Source organism: Primulina tabacum, chromosome 16 (genome assembly GCF_025594145.1).
Source record: "Primulina tabacum isolate GXHZ01 chromosome 16, ASM2559414v2, whole genome shotgun sequence".
Taxonomy (NCBI): Eukaryota; Viridiplantae; Streptophyta; class Magnoliopsida; order Lamiales; family Gesneriaceae; genus Primulina; species Primulina tabacum.
In genome coordinates, this window is record NC_134565.1 from 28,557,126 (window position 1) to 28,576,721 (window position 19,596).

At 34.0% G+C, this 19,596-nt stretch overlaps 1 protein-coding gene across 1 annotated transcript; it reads right to left on the reverse strand.

The window, feature by feature from the left end:
- Positions 1–2,137: 2,137 nt before the first annotated feature.
- Positions 2,138–4,101, reverse strand: LOC142529881 (zinc finger protein CONSTANS-LIKE 3-like). The gene is made up of 2 exons (XM_075635568.1): positions 3,236–4,101; positions 2,138–2,652 (listed from the first exon to the last, which is right to left on the reverse strand). The coding sequence occupies exons 1-2, from the start codon at positions 3,971–3,973 to the stop codon at positions 2,251–2,253; spliced, it is 1,140 nt and encodes a 379-aa protein (XP_075491683.1). The 5' UTR covers positions 3,974–4,101; the 3' UTR covers positions 2,138–2,250.
- Between the last annotated feature and the right edge of the window lie 15,495 nt (positions 4,102–19,596).

Consider the following 19,596-nt stretch of genomic DNA (forward strand, 5'->3'; position numbering starts at 1 on the left):
CTATTTTACTAGCACACTTGAGTGCGGTGCTCACATCGAGATAGCCCGAGTGAGAAGCTCCCGAGAACTTTCACGAGATCCCGGGCGTCCAATAGCACGGGGAGAAAAAGTCCCGGGCATTCACTTGCCCAGCCTCTGATGAACCCTTCCTGCAAATTTACCCTGATCTAGGCCATCCATTCAGTATCCCGAGTCGTCCATGACCCGGGCTCTTATGGGAGCATCATCAATTGTTTCGGGTCATCCATGACCTGGGCACAGCCCGGGCTATCCCGGGGGTATCACATAGGAAGGATTTGGGATTGTTGAAGTATTTCTCGGGGATTGAAATTTTCAGAAGTTCTGAAAGAATTTTCCTATGCCAACGTAAGTATTTGGTAAATCAGTTTGTATGCTTGGTGTGATTTAGATTGGGCAAGTTGTTTGCTCACTCGCCATTCTATGACTAGATGGTTTATATTGCATGTGAATTAACCGGTCTCTTTGAAAACAAAGAAGCAACAAACATTATCTTGTTTTTTGGCTAAGACAGAGTATCGATCTATGACCACATCTACGTGTGAAATGAAATTGTTGAAAGGATTGTTGTTGGCTATAGGTGTGGATCATCCTAGTCCTGTCAAATTGTATTGTATCAGTCAGACATCTTAGCATATCGCAAAAAATCCGATTTTCCACGAGTGAACAAAACATATCAAGATAAATTTTCATTTTATTCCGTATGAAATTCATAATGATACTATTACACCATCTCATGTCCCGGCCTATGTGCAACTAGCTGAATTGTTTACAAAAATGTTAGGTAAACCATCATTCGAACATTTACTTCGCAAGTTGGGCATTCGAGACTTGCATGCACCAAGGAGATATTGAGGTGAAAACAAGGTAGAAAAGAATTTGGCTTAAGACATGGGCACGCCTCATAGACGAAATTAAAGCTGTAAATATTCAAGCTTATATTTTCTCTTTTAATTATAATTTCCCGATGATTTGATTTTGTCTTAGTCAAGGAAATATATGTGTATATAGGTTTGCGATATTCTAAAAGAGAATAACTGAATTCCAATTCGAAATATTATGTTCAAATTGAATGAAAAGTGGAGCAAATAATCAAAATCTTTAATCAATCAAGAAATAATTATGTGAATATAAAATTTTCAAACTGTTATGCTTCAGTGTCACATGAAAATCCACACAATACATATACATATACATATACAAATTTAAGGGTAAATTTAATCATCTAAGTCAAAAATTAATTAAAAGACGAGATATGACTCTGTTTACTTGAAATCAACAACTAAGAAAAAACATCTCAAACAAATTAGAGGGACTGGGCACAAAGTCATGCAACAAGAAATTCGTACTTTGAGTTTTTTTTTTATTTTCAAATGTATTATTAATAAGTAAATGGTAGCTAGTTTTAAAATACCGAGTCAATTGTCAACTTATTTAAATTTTGACCACAAACGAAAAAAATTGGTATATAAAATTTATTTTAATAGTATATATTGAAATTAAAATATTTTCAAAAAACATTTGGAATATCTATATATACATATAATATGAAGATTGTAACTTGGTCGTTTCACTCGTTTGGTTCGTGGTTGATATTTTTAGAATTGAAAAGAAATTTGATATAATCATGAAAGAGATGAGGTAGCTTCGATGCTATACGTGAGCAGTGCCCCACGTGGTTTGTATGGGCCCTTTATTTTATAATAATATCATATATATATTAAATTTTTTTAACAAATAATTTTGGTAACTATGAAAAGACTCCTGGACCAATCAGAGTTCAGATTCAGATACCAAATTGCCATAAACCAAGAAAAAGATATTGGGAATCCATAGCGATTGTGGACCACCAATCAATATTCATTATGACTTGTGGGAAACTTAAATATCTTAATATTGCCAATTATTAACCGTTCACTAATTACCAGGGCGGCAACGGTAGCAGCTGTCATTGGTGGTTAATCCATCTTGCATATAAAAATTCGTGAGATCGTCTAAATCTACTCTAAATTTTAATATGAAATTTTTTTTAAAATTATATACCTAATTATTATTAATAGAACAATAATATATCATACAAATCTTTTCAATGTTAACCAATATTTCAGAGTTCATACATTAAGTAATTTTACTCTATGTTATTTTCAACCATTGGAGAACATATATTTTTCTAAATATGCTTTCATTTATTTCACAAATAGAAAGCAATTAATAAACTTAGTTAATACAAGATTACAAATTAAGAATAGTAACATCCTGATTATTCAACCCATCGGATCGGAACGATGGAACGACGCCATATCCAGCACCAACGATGAAGTTCCCTGAAGCGGAGCCAAAAAACCGGTTGATGTCAGGTTCGGAATCGGTTCTTTTCACAAACCGGCCTTTAATCCGTGGCCGGATTTCTGCGTAAGCCTTTCGCGAAGCATAACGAATCGTCTTCTCGAATTTCCTGTTCTTCTTCTTCTCTTTGTACCTCAGAACCCTAGCTTCCCTGTCCATGTCCACTACCTGGCTGCCCTGATTTCCGCTAATACCAACGCTGGGCATAGTTCTTGCAAAAGGGTACGATGTTTCGGACAGAGTACTTCCATCAGGAACAACGCCCACCTCCATTGTAGACGATGAAATCTGAGATGAGATTCAGTCATTCTCAGTTGGTACTCACTTGTTTGAAATTAAATATTTTAATGTATTTTTACAATTTTTTGTGTTATATTTTGTAAATATAAACCAGATAAATTTTGAAAATAATAACATTTTTATTTGAATTTTTTAAAAACCATTTAACGTATCTACATAGATATCATATATTATAATAAAATATTTTAATAAATTCACAGTAAGTCAAAAATTAAAAAAAAATATGTGACATTATTCACTTAAATAATTAAACTATACATTTTTTTTTATTTTAATTACTATTGCTTAATTTATTTGTTATTTAATTTTTATATATTTTTAATTTATTCAAGATATTTTTGTAATTATATACTTATAATTAGATAACACAAATATATATGAGACGTAAAATTAAATTGAATAATAAATATATAAATAAGACAACATACTGGTAGAATGAGCATAGATATTCGTGTATAAAATTTTAGTTCAAAGACTAAAATTCCAAAAATACATTAATATATATATACATTAAACCCGAAACTAAATGGATTAAAGCCTGTCAGCCCCTGAATAGAGAAATTGTACTTACGCTGCGGCTGAGAGATGAGTTGTTGTAGCTGTTGTAGGAAGTGATGCTGGATTTCTTGAAATCGATATCAAACTGGATTTCCGGCGAGTTGTCCACTAAATGTGCCGTGACCGGCGGTTTTGTGATTGTTTGCACGGGGACGACGCTGTCACTGCAAGGCTGCGTGGAAATTGGGAAGCTGTCGAAATCAAGAAACTGATCCGAGTCCAAGAACAAGATTTCCGTTGGCTTCACGAAACGGTTATTTTCGAGATATTTGGCCGAAGCAATCGGGTTCGTGGAGACACAAGAATCGGTGATGTAGCTGTTCTGTGTGATGAAATTGTCTAACTTATCAGCGGAGTCGCTGATAGGTGCTGGAAAGGCGGTTGTGGAGGACTTCAGAAGCATAGATTCAGCAGTGTCGTAGAAGGGCAAAACAGGGTAGCGCTCGTGGCGGCGGGCGAGAGGGTTAGCACAATGGATGTCGTTGTCACAGGTGACGCAGAGGGCGGCGGCGTCAGCCTTGCAGGTGACTGCGGCAGGTGCTTGCTCACACACCTCGCACATCCACACACGTTCGTGCTTGAACGTCGAGATGTTGTTGTGCACCTTGGAATCACAGGGCACGCAAATGAATTCGGATTCTGTCCTGCAGAAGAGCAGTGCTGCCGTGGACTTACAGTAGTCACAAGGCTTGGCCGCCGAGTGGAACTCCGGCTGGAAACACCTTGTCCTTGCCGCTCCGCCACTACCCATTTTCGTATCTAGTATTACTTTTTGGGAAACTCAGATTTGGAATGCTTTCTCTCCAGTAATGGTATGAATTTGCTGCCTGCTGGGGCTGGGTTGGCTTTGTACGAAGAGGGGGGAAATTTTGAGGCTGACAAGTGATGGTCCAACACGTGGCGAGTTTTCAGCCACAATAAAGATTTGATGATATTTTTGGGATTAATCTATATTACACTGAGTTCTTCTCTTTATATTTTAATATAATTAGATAACATGATTCTCTCGTATTTTTATGATAAGTAAAATATACGTTGATAATCGAAAAATTAACATTTGATCACATTAAATGATGATTCAAAAATTAATATTTGACGATGTTAATTGGAGAAATATTCTTACAGAATAAAATCATATTTTTGTGTGAAGTAGTTATCTTTGACGGTGCTTTTTGATGTATATATATTAATATTTTATATTAAATAAATTTTTTATGAAAAATTTAGGAGTAGGTTTCTTATGATACGGTCTCACGAATCTTTATCTGTGAGACGGATCAATTTTACCGATATTCACAATAAAAGTAATACTTTTAGCATAAAAAGTAATATATAAAAAGTAATATTTTTCATGAATGACTCAAATAAGATATCTGTCTCACAAAATATGACCCGTGAGATTGTCTCAGACAAATTTTTGCCTTATTTAAAAATCATATAATGACATTATATATATATATGTATATAGTGTTGGAATCAAATGATTTTTCATGTTTAATTTCTTATCACATTTTTAAAGGTTGTAAACATTATCTAAAACTCATAATACTCTTGATCTGATTAAAATGATTATACAAACTGCATTTAATTTTTTTAAAAAAATTATATATATTTGAATATTTTTTAATGATGTACAGTTATATAATTTGTTCCTTAAAAAAATTATATATATTTGAATATTTTTTAATGATGTACAGTTATATAATTTGTTCCTTCAGGCATGGTGTGTGATGAGTGGTCACAAGAAATAGCTCCAAAAGGAACCGACTTTTCCACACTTTTCTATGGAGTTCAGTCTTGCTTTTCCTTGATGTAGAAGAATCACGAGTTTTTCTACTCTCAGTAGGAAAATAAAAAAAAAAAAAAATTTGATCAAATAATTCAAAAAAAAAAAAAAAGAAGAAAAAGTACGAACTTATAGGAGATCCAACTAAAATGGAAAGAACTAAGAGATCCTGCACTTAAACATCAACCAAGTACATAATATACCTCAAAAACTATCACGAAAGTATCTCACAAGTGAATTTTGTGATACAGATTTTCAATCCGACCCTACCAAACTCATGGAAACGTATTAATTTTATGTAATAAAATATTATTTTTTATTATAAATATGAATCAGGTCAACTCGTCTCACAAAAAACTTACTCATAATTAGCACAGTTTGTACTCGGGATAGGGAAATTTGGGGAAAAAAATTATTCCAAAATTCTCGAACTAATAGACACACACTTTTATCTTGATAAAGATTGTGTATTTAATAATTTTTAAGTAAAAAAAAAAAAAAAACAGATTTCCAACTGTTTGATTTGAATATGATATCACATTCGCAAGTGCCCCATTTGGATACGGAATTATATATCGGTTCCCTATATTTTGTCTAGTTAGGTGCATAGATTTAGTCGGCAATGCCTTTTTTAAAAAAAAAAAATCTTCAAAATAATAATGATATATTTATTTAAAGTAAAATATCTCAATTCTTGTTCTTGTACTGAACTTCTCATAATTACTTACAAAGACTTTCGGAGTCAGAAATATGATTATGCCCATACTATAATTTTAAACTCTAAATTTTTTTAATATTTTAAATTGATCTACCCGAACTAATATCATATTATTCCAAAATTATACAAAATTTACATATAATTTTTTTTAATAAATTGGATTTCCCGAGCTAAAGCCCGGGTACACAAGCACGTGGCTTCGCCTTTGCTTGCAAGAGTGGTAATACACAAAACAAAATAATTAACAATATGAGAGGGATTGGTAACGCTTGGTGTGTGTTTCTTTTGCCATTGAAAATTGTTTTGTGACAATATGGATACCAACCAAGAAAGGGAAATTTACTTCTTTTTTCCAATTTTTTTTTACCAGAATCGAAATTAATCATCAGAACTTACCTAGTTGGCGGCCGATTATGCTGGGTTGGAAAATTAATTAAATTATGTCATAGACTAACGATATCAAACACTAAAGTTTTCATCGAAACAAAAATCTCCAAATTTATTTTTCAACTCAACATACCTTAGTGTATTAAGAAATATAAAAATAAGAATAAGATGAGAAGACATACACTATTGGTAGGGATGTCAATGAGTCCGGGTTTTACCCAGACCCACAATGGACCCGTGTGTATGGGGTGGGTTTGGGTATATTAAATGGGTCATGGGGCGGGTCTCGAGTCCAATTTTTCAGACCCGTCCGGATATGGGGCGGGGCGGGTCATGGGTCCTATAATACCCGCCCATACTCGTCCCATATATGTGGATATAAATACTCTAGGGTTTTAGTTTTATTAATTTTAATTTTTTTAGTAGCTCACCTCAACCATAACGGTCTTAGCTATTCCTATATCAACTGTTGCATTTGAATATGCTTTTAGCAATAGTGGAAGAAATATTCAGTCATCATCTTAGTAGACTTAATCCAACGACTTTGGAGGCACTGATGTGCTCGCGAAGATGGTTGTGGTGTGAGGTGAAATGTAAATAAATCACAGTTTTATTTTGTTATTGTACTTTCATTTTAATTTTTTTACTGTACTTTCTCTTTTTAAATTACTTTATTTACATTTGAAATTACAGTTTTATTTTTTCAATGTACTTTCTCTATTTAATTTTGTAGTTAATTCTTCAAGTAGTTTACCAACTTGTCCCACCATTCTTGATGAAGAGGAAAATGATCCCGAAAAATGTGTCTGAAATATTACCTACTCGTTGATTTTATATTGATCTGTTTAAATTATTTTATTACTTATTTTTGGGGATGTCAAGATTTTTTTGGAGAGCTAATAACTCTTTTTTTTTATGTAATTCTTTATGACGTGAAAATACTTTGTTTGTTATTATTAAGTGTGGTTGAAGACATGAATTAATTTTCCACGATGTTGTATTTAGAGGCTTGTCTGTTTCATAATTCAGTCATGTGAGAAGAAAGATTACTTTTTTATTTTAAAAAAATTCGGGTCTCACGGGTCTACCCAACCCCGTTTCGTATTCAAGGTGGGGTGGGTCTGAAGAATATTTAACCGGGGTGGGGCGGGTAATGGGTCAAAGTTTTTTTCATGGGGAGGGTCTTGGGTTTAGCCAAACTCGCCCCAAACCCGCCCCATTGACATCTCTAACTATTGGTATTAAATCCTTAGTTTTGGTGATATTAAACAATAATTCATTTTATTAGAACAAGCTGCCACTATTCGTGTATTCCGGTACTCGATCGTTCTGACAAAGACAAAGATCAACACACTACCAGTGTTGAAAAGCTGGGTAAACGAATGCAAACTATTTACTCTCTCTATCGGTAAAGCTACTAAACCAGTTACACTAAGTTAGTCTGTCACTCGACCGAATTGCTCAAAGATATACTAAAATAACTCTCGATCGAACAGAGTTAAGAATATTTGTGAAAGTCAATAGATCAGTCGATAGCTTTAAAATAGAAATATTTCACATATCCTACCAACTCTCATCTAACATAAAGTATTACATAAGTCTATTGTGTGACAGCTTTTGTACAAAATGAACTTTTAAAAGCACAAAAACAGGAAAAACATTAAATAGCATTTAATGAAAGCTGTAGCACGTGACATTGATGTGTCCATATTGTCGGACTACGGTACAAAGATTCGCTAAACGGGAAAAAGGACTCGAGTACTATATATGGAGAATGCAAGCAAGAACTTGATTCAGAGAAAAGAGATACATTCGAATCAACAAATTGACAAATAAAATTTACATACTCAAAAATTTCTAAGCACACTTCTCATATATATCATACACAGCTCACTAGCTCATTCTTCAAGATATTATCATATCCACAAGGATCACTTAGAGCTTGAAAACAACTACTCGGTCATTTTCTGCCTAAGACAGTTCAAGGAGCTTCAAACGTTTTGAATCTTAGAATTCATTCTTTGTTATATCTGTGGTGTTTTGTTGTTTGACTGAAAGTCTCAATCGCTGTAAAAGTTACTAGGAGTTTCAATTTAAGTAAAGAATAAGACCTAAGATTGAAGTACAAAGGATTTTTGTAAAACAAAATTCTTCTAGTGAATTCCTTCTTAAGTGGAAGAAAGGGATATGTAAAAAGATTTTGTCTTCTAACTTTCATATATTATGTGTCATTTACTTATCTTGTTGACTATATATATTTATGTATATAATAATCAAAGAAGTCATCGGACTATTCTCCCACACTATTTTTAAGTCTGACTATTTCCTTAGAAATGAGAAAAACAGGTATTGTATAGCTAACACTATCAAGACCGATCTGAATCTTAAATTTTTTTATTCACCTCCATTTAAACATATTACTGACTACAATACTCTGTTAGTTCAAATATATGTAGATGACATTATTTTTAGGTCAATTAACCCTTAACTCTGTCAGAGGTTCTCTAAGCTGATGCAGGACAAGTTTGAAATAAGCATAATGAGTGAGCTGACATTCTTTCTTGATTTACAAGTTATAGATAGCTCGATACTGGAATCTTCATAAATCAAGCTAAATACATCAAGAAACTCCTCAAAAATTTGGTATGGAAAATTTCTCAGCAGTTTCAACATTAATGAGCTCCTCAATCAAAATGTATAAAGATGATATTGGACCATCTTTTGATGAGTCACTATTCAGAGGATTGATTGGTTCCTTACTGTAATTAACTGCCAGCAGACCAGAAATCATGGCTGTTGTCTGCATATGTGCAGGAGGTTCTAGGAAAATATTAAACAATCACATTATTCTGCTGTTAAATGTATATTGAAATATCTTAAGGGTACTCAAAATGTTGGACTCTGGTATCCAAAAGATTCTATTTTCAATTTAATTGACTATTCTGATGCAAATTATTCCAGTTGTTAAATAGACAGGAAATAACAAGTGGAACTTGTCAATTTTTAGATGACAGACTAATATCATGGTTCAGCAAAAAGCAAACCCGAATTGCTACTTCAACAGCTGAAGTAGAATACCTAGCTGCCGGAAGCTGTTGTGCACAACTGTTGTCTATACAACAACAACTCAAAGACTATGTTGTTCAAGTTGATGAGTCCTAGATCTTCTGTGACAACACAAGAGCTATTGTAATTACATATAACCCAGTGCCACATTAAAAACCAAGCACATTGTCATAAGACATCATTTCATACGAGATCATGTCATTAAGAAAGACATCAAACTGGAACATGTCTCAACATATCAACCAGTGGTAGAATTTTCACCAAGACACTACCCCAAACTAAGTTTTTTTATTTTAGAAATATTTTAGGACCGATATATTTAAATTGATAATGCATGATCTTAATGGGAACTTTCAGATTGAGCTAATAAGACATCAGTCGTTGTCATAAGCACAAATGATCTGACAGTTCAAGTTGTCTGACAGCTCAAGCTAGTGATCAGCTCGACTTTATCATATAGCTCTTATTTGTCAACAAGTTACCCAAAATAAAACTGACAAAAACGGTCAAATATCTGCATTATTATGACACATATTTCATTTAATTTTACAAGACACATTTATTTACCGCCTTAACTTGTACGGCTATGATGTTACACTTTTTACCTTTCAAATTTTAAAAGTCTCCACAAACGTGCTGACACATGGAATGATATGTTTGTCTGACACAACCATATATATATCCATAAGTTTATCACTTCATTTTATTTTACATAGATCGAATCTTCTTTATTGCAAATCAAGCTTACAAGCATCTGTATTTCTATCAAAACTACTCATTAACAATCAAAACATCTTCATTCGTCACTAACACTCTTCAAATCAACTTCGATCCAGTTTATTTATTGTTGGATAATGACATGATGGCTATGTTCAAAACTCTGGAAGCCACCGAACTGAAGGAATTCCTTGGTTGCTCTGGCGATAAATATGAAGAAGGGCTATACTATATTTGAATCTCCAAAGATTGAAAATGAAGATGAATTCTATAATGTCTCCGATCTAACTTTCTCCATCCATCAATAGCAGTTCACTGAGACCTTCGGTCTGCCAACAGAAGGAATCACCGAGTTCAACAAATTTCCATCTGCAACCATTGAATAAATGAATATCAAGTTTTCACTGTCAGGTGCTCCTCTCAAATCATTCAGAAAGAAGAAAGAAATGAAGATTGAATTCAGAATGTTGAATGATATAGTGGCCAAACCCCTAATAGCAAAGACAGACTCATTCGATGCCTTCATAGTAGAAATATTAGAAATGATGATTGTTATCACCGCATGAATCAAAATCAACTGGTCTTTTTTCTTGTACAACATATCAATGGCAATGTATTCTCATCCAGGCAAACTGCACCAACGATTTGTTGTTCCAATCTATCAACTGATGAACAAGAATCAAGCACAGCTTGGACCGCCAACCAATCTGCACGTTCATAAGGTGCTAAAAAAATTCTATCGATGTTTACAGATCAAAGAAACTCATCACCACAGATGACATGTTGAAGGTCAAGAAAGAAGTTGTTGAAGAAAAGAACAAACCGTTCAAAAGAAAACTAAGAGTTGAAATGTCTGATTCAAAAGGAACTGATTCTGATAAAGAGAAGCTACCTCTCACTCAAGTATTCTCACCGGCTCCTCGGACGAAGAAAAGAACCAAGAAAACCAAGCTGATAAAGCACTTCAAAGAACCTATCAAACTAGCTTTCATCTCAGTCGTTTCGATTAGCAAGGTTCTACCCAACATCAAAATAGTTTAAACAAACATTTTCTCTCATGAATTGGGTTAACCTCATATTGACCCCAAAGACAAAGGAAAAGAAACCCTTATTGAACCACCCAAGGCGTTGTCAGTAGTTCAAACAAGTATCAATCTTGTCATGCAAGAAGTGAAAAATATCAGATTCAGCTGAAGAAGTCTGATAAATGGGAATACAACAGAATGCTTGGGCAGTATTCATATATTAAAACTCTGAAGAAACTCCAACATATGACATGTCAAGAAAATCAAATTCTGGAATGGATTGAGACTCAGATCATTCCCAAAGCTCTGAAGAGAAGATAATGTCTGACCATGATAATAAGGAAGTTTGGTTTAAGGTTTCTGATAAGCAATAAAAGATAAAATTTCAATCCTCATGACCTAACAACACATGATGACTCTGCAGTTGTTAGTCAGTTGGATATGGATGCAAATGGGATGTCCATGAGAGTTAATCTAATGAGAGCAGAGCTCCAACTGCCTTTGTCTATTGAAGCAATTCACAAATAAAGTCCTTCAGATCACATGGATTTGGAGGAACAAATCAAACAATTCAATAGGGAAGAAGAAATGATGGCTCAAGATGACCAAGGAACAACATCTGATCCCTCCATTGATCATATTGTTAAAGATGTTTTGCACCATGAACAAAGTGAACAGGTTAAGGAAGGCTTTAAAAGCTCTTTTAAAATTTCGCTGCTTACAACAACAAAGATGTTGTAGACATTGGACAGCACGATTAGTCCTAAAATAACTCTAACATCTGCTCTAGATATTGATGCATTGATCACAATGGCCAAACCATGACAAAGTAGTATGATGAATCCCAAGTCCGATTGCATCCCAAACAGAGCAGACAGATGTCTCACCTCCTTAACAGATCTATACAACAAATCAGAAGAACATAGCATCTTCAACTCAGATCCCATCGATTGATGAGCTAATTCAAAACATGTTTCAATTTTGTCCACCATTACTCCACAAAAGCTACCATCTCAAGAATAAGAAGAGATACCAATAGAATAGATCATTGATGACCCTGAACCGCAAATACCGATATCCATTCACACATAACAATAAGCACCTGCACTTGAACTGACACACACTTATCCACCAATCTCACCTCCAAATTTTCAGGTTCAAGATCAAGGATATGACCTTGAATTTCCACAATTTGATGGAATGCATTTCATTCATCAATCATTGATGAATATGCATAATGATATCATTGGACTTCGGGCAGATCAGATGACATTTTCTCTGGATCTTGATCTTTTCAAGAAAAATCTTTCTGAATAGATTATTGAAGTGCTCAAAATTTTGAATACGCACTCAAGTCAGATATCTGAACTTAATCATACTCAAAATAGGCATACTATTGATCTTATCTACCGAATTGAGAATCCAGAAGCCGTGCTGACAGGATATATTGAAAACATTCGAACTTAAACCTTCGAGATGGTTATGTGTCTTAAAAATTGAAAAGGATGATGTCAAAAAGGGCAAAAGAATAAGACAAATCTCAATTTTCCTCCTCATCATCTATGCACAAGAAGCCACATTATGGAAGTTCTGGTGGTATTGGTCATCATACAGCAGCTCAAGTAGAACATATAAACCAATCCACTCCTCTTATCACATGTTCAAGAAAGGATAAACCAGGAGATAAAACTCTTACAAAATTTTCATGTTTTATTGTTGCACATTAATATATGTTCTTATCTCTTATTTATAAGAGACAACTTTGTTTTTACATCATAAAAAATGGAAACATTGTTAAGGAAAAATTTATGTATAAATTTTGGCGATCACAAACTAAACTAATCTAACTCAAGCTTATATTAATGTAGATTATTAGACTGAACTAAACAAGACTACAAGACGTTAATCAACATATGATGTTACCAGCTAAACTTAACAGACATATCGAGTTGTTCAACTATTTCGATCTGATATAAATTCTTCATTAGCATAACTTGAACCAAGCTGTTTAAACAGAATAGATCAACATGAAGACCAGTATTGTTTTCTGAAGACAAACAATCTATCTACGAGTTTATAATAAAGTTTTCAGTGACAATAAAAGAAATAAGATCTGTTTGTTACTCATTTCAGGAATTTTAATTGGTTGATACTATATTTGAAAAAACAACAAGGACACGTAGTAATATCTGCATAAATTTCGGCTACCAAGTACATATGTGAGTACTGTATATATTTATTTACGTTGGGTACCGACACCTATAAATAAAGAATGCATCAAGACTGAAGATCTCTCCGAAAAATGCTAATGCTTTATCAATCTTCTTCAAGCATTCAAATCGCACAACATCATTCAAAAGCTTCATTTTTAAGTTGTTCTTGCACACTCTAAGTTTCTCATCAATTCGATAAAGGATCAATATTCTGCACTTTGTATTCTCACTTATCGTTCACATACGAGCATTTTTGTATTGTGAAGCCTGTTTCTGAACAGATCAAGTTGAAGAAAAAAGTGCTAGAAGTTTCAGCTTATTAGGGTTGTGGGACCGAGCTGAAGTGGGTTTGTACAAATTGTTGTATCGATCAAATCTACTAGTGGAATCCTTATAGAAACAGAAGAAGTGGAGATGTAGAAGCTTACCCTTCGAACTTTCATAAACAATTTCTTGCCTCTTTATTTACTACTATTTACTTGTGCTATTATGACTATCAGCTTTGCTGATAAGTTAGTTGATGAAAATTGAGCTGTTGTTATTATAGCATACTCACTAAGTAATATGAACAGTTTCTATACTTAGAACTTGTTTTTAGTAACTCAAATTACTCGGCCTAAATAAATGTAATTTCTCAAGAATTTTACGAATTTTGATAGTACATATTACTAAAATACTAAAAAAAGATATAGTCAATATAAATAATTGTAAAAAAAAGAATATGTAATAAAAAAGGTGAGAGAACCAAAACTGTTACACTTGGAGTAACACTTCCTTGTGTTATATATATATATAACAATCTTTAGAGAATGATAATATATATATATATTATCCAATTGATAGTAAAATGTAATATGCGAACTAAATACAATTATTATCTGGATTACGTAGAAACACTTATTTTTAAAAACTTTACAAAAATCTAGAGTTATTCAACATATCAATTTACTTTTAATAACTCTGTGAAATACATTAACATACAAACATAATGAAATATCTACTACTCGTTTTTCTTTAAAATATACTAGAAATTTTTTTCTATATACTTTCGGCCGAAATAGTCATACATACATATATATATATCTATATATATTAATATATATATATTATATATATATATATATATATGTAAAATTTTGCATTTAAAATAAACCAACCAACATATATTTGAAAATCCCAACGCAGTGAGAACCACAAAATCGTGAATCGTCTTACTAAACCTAAAACTAGCATTTTTCAAAAGTAGTATAAATATCTTAAATCCTCTTCAAAACCACTCAAAAGCATCAAAAGTCGTAAAAGTTATCAAAATCTATAAAATCATACTAATGCGGAAAACTAGCAGAGGTCATCGTGTTATGTGCACCATCAGTACAGTTAGTTCAACCATCAAGTCCTCCACGATCATCAAAAATATGCTCATCTGCATCATTCACACCTAGTAAGTCTATTGACTCAGCAAACCTTAACCGTTATAACAAGTAAAACGTATACATCCACAAGTAACAGTAAAAAATGCTTTTAATAAAATTGTTTTTCATGAATATGCATAACTTAAAACATTTTTCCTTCCATTATATCCTTTCCCTTTCATCATATAGGTATATGTTTCCCTTTAATTGAATTTAGATCATTAATTGTGACTTTCATATCAACTGTCGTCGATGGATCCATCTACGTATAATCATAGTACCAGGCAGCGGGGACATCAGCGACACTCTCGCCTGTCAATTGAGCCTTGACCTTGCATATCATCATATCCTTTCGTATTCATATTATTCATAATCAAGTCACCTCATTCAAACCTTTTATTATATCTATCACTTGTAAAAATTCATGCATAGAAATTTTTCTTTTAAACCAAGCATGCAACACGTCGTTTAACATTATTGTTTTCCATCATAAATTCCATAATCTTTCAAAATAAACATTTTAACATTCAATATAGCATTCAGGATACTGTCAGGACGTCTAACATTTTTTAAGTGTAAAATGTATGACATATTTGGAGTTAACTACAGAGGCTCATAATTTAGTACATGTAAAGGATTCGACATGTACTTTTGCTGCATAGAGATATGGAACACATTGTGCACTCCAGCCAGCATTGGTGGTAACGCCACTCTATAAGCTAATGTCTCAATCTTCTCTAAAATCTCAAACGGTCCTATAAACCTCAGAATGAGTTTGTCTTTCTTGCCAAATCTCATAACACCCTTCATAGGTGCTACTTTCACAAATACGTGGTCAACCACTGCAAACTCTAGCTCCCTTCCTCGCTTATCAGTGTAACTATTTTGGCCACTTTGAGCAGTCGTCATCCTATCTCGGATTTTGACTACTAGCTCCGCTGTCTGCTTGATCAAGTGCGGACTAAATTCTCCTCTTTCACCAACCACGTCCCAATGTATCGGTGATCTACACTTCCTTCCATAAAGTGCCTCGTTAGGAGTCATACCTATAGATAATTGATAACTATTGTTATAGGTGAACTCCACTAGATGTAACTTCGGTTCCCAACTTGCTTGAAAATCGATCACACAAGCTCAGATTAGATCCTCCAAAATTTGAATCACCCTTTTGGACTGACAATCGGTTTGAGGATGAAACGCTGTACTGAACAAAACTTTGTTCCCATCGCTGAATGTAGACTTTTACAGAAGGACGATGTGAAACTCGGATCTCTGTTCGAAACAATAGATACTTGAATTCTATGCAGTCGAACTATCTCTCGGATATACAACTCAGAGTACTGGTTCATGGTGAATGTCTTCTTAATAGGTAGAAAGTGTGCTGATTTCGTAAGACGGTCAAATATCACCCAAATGACATTAAATCCTATGATAGTCCTTGGCAATCCCACTACAAAGTCTATCGATATATTTTTCCATTTACACTCGGGAATAAGAAGTGGATTAAGCTTCCCTGCTGGTCTCTGATACTCTGCCTTAACTTACTGGCATGTCAAACATTCGGACACAAAATGCAAGATGTCTCGCTTCATGCCCGGATACCAATATAATGACTGCAAATCTTGTGCATCTTCGTACTTCCAGCATGAATGGAGTACGGAGTATTATGAGCTTCTTTCATAATAACCTCTCCTAGTGAATCGCCACAAGAACTCATAGTCGATCTTGATACCGATCTATGTTATCCTCCTTAGAATATAGCTTCCATCCCATAGCTTCATCTCTCAATCTCCATTTTTGGAACTTCTCATCAGAAGACTGACCTTCACGGATTTTATCCCACAAGGTCAACTGAACTGTCATAGTAGAAAGATTTGGGGCCTCGCCCCTAACATATAATGTGAGCTCGAATTGCTGAATCTCGGACTACAATGGTCTCTGAAGTGATAATTGAGTAATTATTGTTGTCTTTCTATTCAAATCATCTGCAACTACATTTGCCTTTGCCTGATGGTAGCTAATATTCTAACTACCTTCGTTGCCTCATATTCAACTTTTTTTAGGTGAAAACGTATTTCAAGCTTTTATGATCAGTGAAAAATTGCACTTTTCTCCAATAATTCTCGGAAAAAAAAAAACAATTTACCCAAGTAATTTTTGAAAATTGATTTTCAAACCTTAAAGTTTCGAAATTCTTCATTTTAGTCATTAAAATCTCGAAAATTGCCTTTCTATCCCAATAAATTTTTGAATACAATCAATTTAGGCCCTAAACTCTCGAAATTTATTGTTTTGATCCCTAAAATTCCAGAAATTACAGAAACAATCCCTGATTTTCTAGAATTTGCAAAACAAGCCGTGAACTTCTTAAAATTTGCAATTTAGTTCCTGAATTCTCGAAAATTCCAGATTTCACCTTAGAACTTTCGGTCATCTCAATATCAATCCCTGGACTTCCTAAAATTACAGATTAGCCCTTGAATTTTCGGCGTTGTGCAATTAAACCCTTAAGGTATCGGTTTTTGTATCTTTGCCCCAAAATTTTTTTATTTTTGCAATCAACGCCCCAATTTTCATTTGTCCATTCTTAAGCCCGCAAATTCTTAATTTGGTTCAATTAATTCCTTTACATTATTGAAGCTTATATTTTATACCTAATTCTATAATTTTCAATGTCGTCTCTTAAATCCAACTCAAGTAGAGCATGCGACCTATTTTCCTCTAAGTTATTATTATCCCAAGCAATTCCATTAACAGGTTTAACATTTCATGAAATAAAAGAAATTTAAAAATGCTAAACAACTAGGTTACCAGTAATCAGAGTCATGTCTGGCTCTGCTTCATCCTCCTCAGCATGCATGATATAAGTTATGCCAACGGTGGGTCCTTTCTTCTTTAGGCAATCCATAGCTTTATGTCCTTCCTCCTTTCAAATAAAACACTTGTATGTTCCTCACATGCACTTTACAAAGTGTGGGCGATTGCATTATTTGCACGGTGGCATCTCTTCGGGTTTTGGGGCTCCAAATTGTGGTGGTTTCTATTGCCCCGGTTTCTTTAGCTGTCCTTGGGGCTTTTTCCGCCCTTGAGCTTCGGGAGGTCTCATAAATTGCCACTTATTCGGCTGAGAATTCTGCTGGTGCTTCCTTTTGCGCTGCATCTCAAAATCAATATCCTTCAAGGCTTGCTCAGCTTGGAAAGCACAAGCAGTTGCAGCTACATAATTTGTCGGTCGCATCAACATCACATTGCGGCGTAACCCTATCAAACTTCCTAATGAACTCAGCCACAGTCATGTCCCCCTGACCGAGAGTCATAAACTCTCTCTTCATGCGTCCTCGGACGTCAGCAGTAAAATACTTCTCATAGAAGGTGTTCTTGAATTGCACCCAAGTGAGGGTGGCTAGATTGACACCATGTTCAGCTCCTTTCCACCAAAGAGAATCATCATTTCGAAGCCTATAAGTAGCATACCTAACTCGGTCAGCATCTCCCATATTCAGATAACGGAAGTGCACTTCAAGGGATCTAATCCAACCCTCAGCAGCAAATAGGTCGGTGGTGCCAAAAAACTCTTTCGGACCCAACTTCTGGAACTAATCATACATATCATGTTGTGGCCTTGGAGCCTGCTGAGCCTGCTGCTCAAAGAAGCATGCCATACCCTCCAGCACTCTAGTAGCAGCATCCCCATTGGGAGGTGGGGGTACATTTTCTCTACGATCCTCATGAGTCTCAGCTTGCCTATCAGTATTAGGTGTGCATCTAGAAGGTATTATATCTTATCGTTTTCCAAATTCTAAACGTAACCAACATACATTTAAATCTAAGCTTCTAACCATGCAGCATATAAAAGCCCTTTATTGAGCAACTTAATCATAAATATCAATTAACTTAAAAAAACATTTAAACATGTAACTTAAACATGCAAACCATGTAAACATATGTAAACTAGTAGAGGTCATCGGGTTATGTGCACCATCAGTCCAACTAGTTCCACCATCATGTAGAGCCCAAAATCAGTACACGTAAAACCCATGCATTTTTTTAAATTGTTAAATTATTTATTTAATTTTAAATTGAGTTTAGCAGTGCATGATTTATGAAATTTAATAATTTTAAATTATTTATGTTTATGTGATGCACGTTAAAATATTTTTTCGAGTTTCATGTTTCAGGCGATTATTCGATGCGGGATCAAGAAAAAGAGACCGTCGACGATTTTGGCAATTTTAAAATGTGGTTTTTATTTTAAATAAGGATTGGGGAATTTTAAATGATTTATTAATTTTTTAGCATTTTAAAACCTAATTTAATTATTAGGTAAATTTGAGTTTTTAAAACTTTTAAAGATTTTCAATTGTGTATTTTAATTTTATTGGAGGTTACTTAGTAAAGTTAATAGTGGGTTAGCAATTTATTAGCATTTTAACTAACATTTTAAATGGCAATTTAATTAGCAATTTTAATTAGAATGTTATTAATTTATTTAAGCTACATTTTCCCCTTAATTAGACCTAAACATACGCACACATACACGTACCCATACACACACACACATTTCATTTCAAACCATCTCATTTTTAGAAGAACTTAGGGTTCTTAGAAGTTATCAGCAGCCACCCCATCCCTTTCAAAAAGTTCAGCAATTCTCGTGCATTTCCTCAAAGAAAATCGAGCCACAAATCGTTTCGGATCAACCTCGCACCATTTCCGCTTTGGTATCGCCATATCGTGTGTTCTAAATATCAAAAGGCATGTATATTCTTTCGTTTTCGCATCGATCTTGTCATAGTATTAATTTTGATGTATATTGTGTGAAAAACATGTGTATGTTATGCAAAAGTTTGAGCAAAAATGGTTGGATCGCTTTTGAAATAATTTTTAGATCTGAAAACTCGAAATTTGCTGTTATTTTAAATACTGAAATGAAATACTGCGACTTGTCAGTCTATTTTCTGGAAAAAAATTCAACATATAAAACGTAGACTTTTTGATACCTTCGATTCGACAGTAAATTCGAAATTTTTGGTTAAGAAATGAGTGAGTT